We start from the raw sequence: 5,000 nt of genomic DNA on the forward strand, positions 1-5,000 counted from the left end.
TTCAGATCTTCAGGACATTCCAGAGGAAAGTGAATCTGGAGCAGAACCCCGAGAGCATAACGTGTCACAGTGTTAATGGTCCCCCCGGAACAAACTGGCCCCGTTGTGAACCCCGACTCCCCGAACCCCAACCCCCGACTCCCCGAACCCCCGAACCCCAACCCCCGACTCCCCGAACAGCCAAGGAGGACAACAACATCGTCTTCTTCTCTTTACACAGAGAGGAAGTGTCATAATAGGTTTTAAATATAAGTATTCTTGTTCCAGAGGTATATTTGTTCCAGGAGAGGCTGGTGGAGGTAGAAATCAGAGGACAGGCTCATTGTAATGCATGGAACGGAATAAGGAACGGTATCAAACACACCATTCTTTATTTCATTCCATGCATTACAATAAGCCCATCCTCCGATGTCTACCTCTGCCAGCCTCCCTGATTCCTTCCATGGCTTTGCTTTGGCAGTATGTGACTCAGCGTTAGCGTTATTCATTCATGTTTCTCATTTGGGATTATTTGGATTTCTGTGGATCAGCACTGGACATGACATCATACCAAAGTGGTGTGAATCACAGGAAGGGGCGGAGTTATGCAAAGACAGTATCCCAAAGAAGAATATGCAGGAAATGGACGACTCAGACTCATGTAGGACCCCAGACCCGACCTGGGAGGGATGTTCAGGAGCATTTGGCGTCATTGTGATTGGATGTTTGGTCAGAACGTGATGCATGAAGATATCAGATGAATGTAAATATGGCAGTCATCTTACATAACCTCCTCATTCCCATGATTTAGAATGATCTATTCTCAACGCTGTTTATGATGGTGATGATTTAGTATTTATTTATTCTTCCTTTATTTAAGCAGGTAAGTTAATTAAGACCTATCTTCATGACCAGGCTTTGGAGTGTGTGATGTCATGGAGTGTGTGGGCGTGTGTGTGTGTGTGTGTGTGTGTGTGTGTGACATGCAGCACAGCAGATCATTAGAACACTTACAGTGTTTCAAGATTTTAACTCCAGTGACAAAGTCAACCATCTATAGAAGCCAGCAGGTTTTCTTTAGTTTAATGGCTGCTGGACATTCCTGTAGTCATGTGACTATAAGGCATTTAGTTTGTCCTTGACGAAGGCAGGAAATCAACAACTGTGTGAAATTTTAGGAAGAAGATGAAATGGAGTCTTAGTTCAGGATCAGCTGATGGCTTTTGTGACTCTTCACTTGAGGAACAGACAGACAGCCAATCTTTATATCTGACCTATGACCTTTGTATGTGTTTATTCTACATACAAATAGATAGAATCTTTCTTAATTGTAATTTTTTAATTGTCTGTTAATTTGAATCTTGTGCTATATTTAGCTGGCTTGAATACAAATGTTTATACATCTGGCTGAGAATGACAAGAGCAATGATTGTGTGTGTGTGTGTGTGTCTTTATTTGAAGAGGAAACTGTATTGTATACTATTGCTGTTTACAGAAAGCCATACTAAAGATATGAATGTCAAATCCAAAAGCTGACTCTTAATCTGCCTTTCTGTCCATCTGTCAACCAATGATATTCCCAGACGTTATTCCCCGTTCTCCCACCTGATGCTGGTGTCACAGCTAGGACTGGAATCTGCCTCCATGATTTGTTCTCCAGGGGAGGCTGGTGGAGGTAGAAATCGGAGGATGGGCTCATTGTAATGCATGGAATGGAATAAGGAACGGTATCAACCACAGGTGGGTAGTGGGAGATCCTCGTGTTGTTCCTCGTTCTGTTCCATGTATTACAATGAACCCGTCCTCCGATTTCTACCTCCACCAGCCTCCCCTGGTGTCATGATAAATGTTGTTATTCTGAACTATAGTTTGTGTATTGCAGCTTCCATGACTGTTACAGAGGTTTATAGTAAAGCCTTGTTACAGAGGTTTATAGTAAAGCCTTGTTACAGAGGTTTATAGTAAAGCCTTGTTACAGAGGTTTATAGTAAAGCTCGTCCCTCGAGGGCCGAGGCTCGGGGCTAACTTTAACCCACATCATGTGACAGCTGACAGCAGCGTAGAGGAGGAGGTTAAAGAGCAGGCTGTGATGACTGACCTGGCCTGAGCCGTAGAAACAGACAGACCCCTCAGACCCTGGCAGTGTGGCTGGTACACCAAAAGATGGCCGACATGGAATTGGAATACGTAATCGCCACGGTAACCATTGTTATTGCACGAGAAGAGAGAAGCTGAACATTCTGATGAGTTCCCCAGAAGGCTAACACAGAGACCCAGGTTCAAACCTGGCTGTTTCATCCACTCCCACATACGACCTATCAGACTTCCCCAACTACCCCCAGATACCAAGGCCTGTCCTATCAGATCATCTCCCTGGTTCTACATGGTCCATACAGCACAAGAACAACCTCTCTGTCCCACAATGCATCTGATAAAGGTCAATGCCACATCCTCAAGTACCCACAATACCTCACTCTAAGTAAAAAAAAAAAAAAAGCTTTGTGACTGATGACTCCTTCTTCTGGAAGGTTTTACTGATGATGATGATGATGGTGATGATGAAGGTGATGGTGATGATGATAGTGATGTTGTTGAGATTCACTGACTGAGACAGATGGACTTGTTGTAAGTCTCTCTGGATCAAAGCCTCTAAATGGCTTCAGTGTAAATGTAACCACCTGATGATGACCTGGTGTCTCTCCTAAAACACTCTATCAGCCAGGGGAGGCTGGTGCAGGTAGAAATCGGAGGACAGGCTCATTGTAAAGGATGGAATGGAATGAACACACTTTGTTTGATACCATTACTTATTCTGTTCCATGCATTACAATGAGCCTGTCAGGAGGTAGAACACCAGGGGAGGCTGGTGGAGGTAGAACACCAGGGGAGGCTGGTGGAGGTAGAACACCAGGGGAGGCTGGTGGAGGTAGAACATCAGGGGAGGCTGGTGGAGGTAGAACACCAGGGGAGGCTGGGGGAGGTAGAACACCAGAGGAGGCTGGGGGAGGTAGAACACCAGGGGAGGCTGGTGGAGGTAGAACACAATACCAAACGATAGTGACCTGTGGCGACATCTAGTGGTCAAAGATGGAAGTGATATGTACATACTGAGGCACACACACACACACACACACACACACACACACACACACACACACACTGCAGCAGGATTTCTCAGTACTCTTCATCTCAAATATTTCAGATGTGCGTGCTTCGTAGAGGAAGGAGGACCCCAGACCACTGAGCTCCCGTGGTACATTTACCTCTGATCATTCAGCAGACAGTCTTATCCAGAGCAGCTGACAGGAAGTCCATTCAGGAACAAGGTGGTGGGCATGTCCAACCAAGGCTTCACCAGTACTAACAAGAGCAGTACTGTTGTATTTATGACTGTGTGTGTGTGTGTGTGTGTGTGTGTGTGTGTGTGTGTGTGTGTGTGTGTGTGTGTGTGTGTGTGTGTGTGTGTGTGTGTGTGTGTGTGTGTGTGTGTGTGTACCAGAGCATTCTGCAGTTGAAATGCTGAGGGAATGAAGTCACCATGTTCACTGTCTGGAGGGATTTGATACAAGCGAATAGGTACACACACACACACACACACACACACACACACACACCCTCCTGGCCATCTGCTCCAACAAACAGAATGTGTTTTTAGTTTAACATACACACACACTTATACTAAATTGGATGATAGAAGTGACGTTTTGAAATGGGTGAAAGTTGAGTTCCTCAGGTTAGACAAAGGGAAGGACAGACTGTGATATAACAGACAGGATGACTACTGATGGCTCCCAAACTAACACTTCACCTCACTGACGAGGCTCTATGGAACCGAACAGCACCAGACTCCAGACGAAGACGGAGCAGTGTCCCGTCACACTCTGCTCGCTCCTACAGCCTCAGTAGTCGTTATCTGTACGTCGGCCTAATAAGGTTGTTGGCACCGCTCCCCTCCAGCGACAGACATCCCTCCTCCACCCGGGAGCGGCTGGAATGCGGTGATTCATCTACCTGGCCAGGACACGTCTCACAGGGCGTGGCTCTTCCTGCCAGACACGTCCATCTGACGGGGGATCAGATTCACTGTTCATGGAGGAAACATGACGGTCAGGTCCCGTCCTCTGGGACTGACTCTGGATCAGTCCAGGTCGTCTTCTGTCAGACTGGGTGGAGCGATGCCGAGGGAGAGTAGAGAGTGAAACTGGTGGGGAGAAGAGGTAGAACTGAGGGAGGGAGAGTTAGACCACCTAGACCGCCAACATTTAATTAATCTGAATCAGTCGACGCGGAATTGAAATAATTCGTTATTTCTATAGAAGCCAGAGAAGAGGACAGATCGACACGCCTGAGGAAAAGTTCTTCCTGGATAATGACAGCAGGAGGACCTCATTGAACCATCCTTGGCCAGTCTTGTGTCTTCAGGAGGTTCTTCAGTCCAGGTTCCGGGTTCAGTCTGGAGGAGACGCGAAGCTGCATCTCTTCTTCTCAACTACTTTGGAGTTCAAACCAAACAGAAGTCTGACTTCAGGACAACGTTAAGAAAACTTCACACTCCCAACACCCACACACACACATACACCCACCCACCCACCATGGCCGGGGCGAACATCGACGCCGTGCGGCGGAAGATCAAAGTGTTGCAGCAGCAGGCGGACGAGGCGGAGGAGAGGGCCGAGACCCTGACGAGACAGGTGGAGGAGGAGAAGAGCTCCAGAGAACAGGTACGAACCCTAACCCTAACAACCTAACCTCCAGACAACAGGTAACACTAGGTCTAGTCTAGGAGCCTTCAACTCCACTGTGTGTGTGTGTGTTGTTGAATGTTTTATTTGGTGTGTGTATTGATACGTTGATACTTTTTGATTCATTCAATCCACATGTCACATGTTGGCCTCCCCCTACACATGATATAATATTATATAATATAATAATATATGTATTTAGCTGGCGCTTTTATACAAAGTGACTTACATTGCAGTGAGTTTGTACATTTTTTAGATTAGATTAGATTAGATCAACTT

General features: G+C 46.4%; 1 protein-coding gene across 1 annotated transcript in view; it reads left to right on the plus strand.

The window, feature by feature from the left end:
* The first annotated feature begins 4,157 nt into the window (after positions 1–4,157).
* The window catches only part of tpm3 (tropomyosin 3), a 12,830-nt gene continuing 11,987 nt past the window's right edge, over positions 4,158–5,000 (plus strand). Inside the window, exon 1 of the mRNA XM_083680708.1 lies at positions 4,158–4,700. Within this exon, the coding sequence (XP_083536834.1) occupies positions 4,572–4,700 (129 nt within the window). The 5' untranslated portion in view covers positions 4,158–4,571. The remainder of the gene's footprint in view (positions 4,701–5,000) is intronic.

The sequence above is a fragment of the Argentina silus genome (genome assembly GCF_951799395.1).
Source record: "Argentina silus genome assembly, chromosome: 11".
Lineage (NCBI taxonomy): Eukaryota > Metazoa > Chordata > Actinopteri > Argentiniformes > Argentinidae > Argentina > Argentina silus.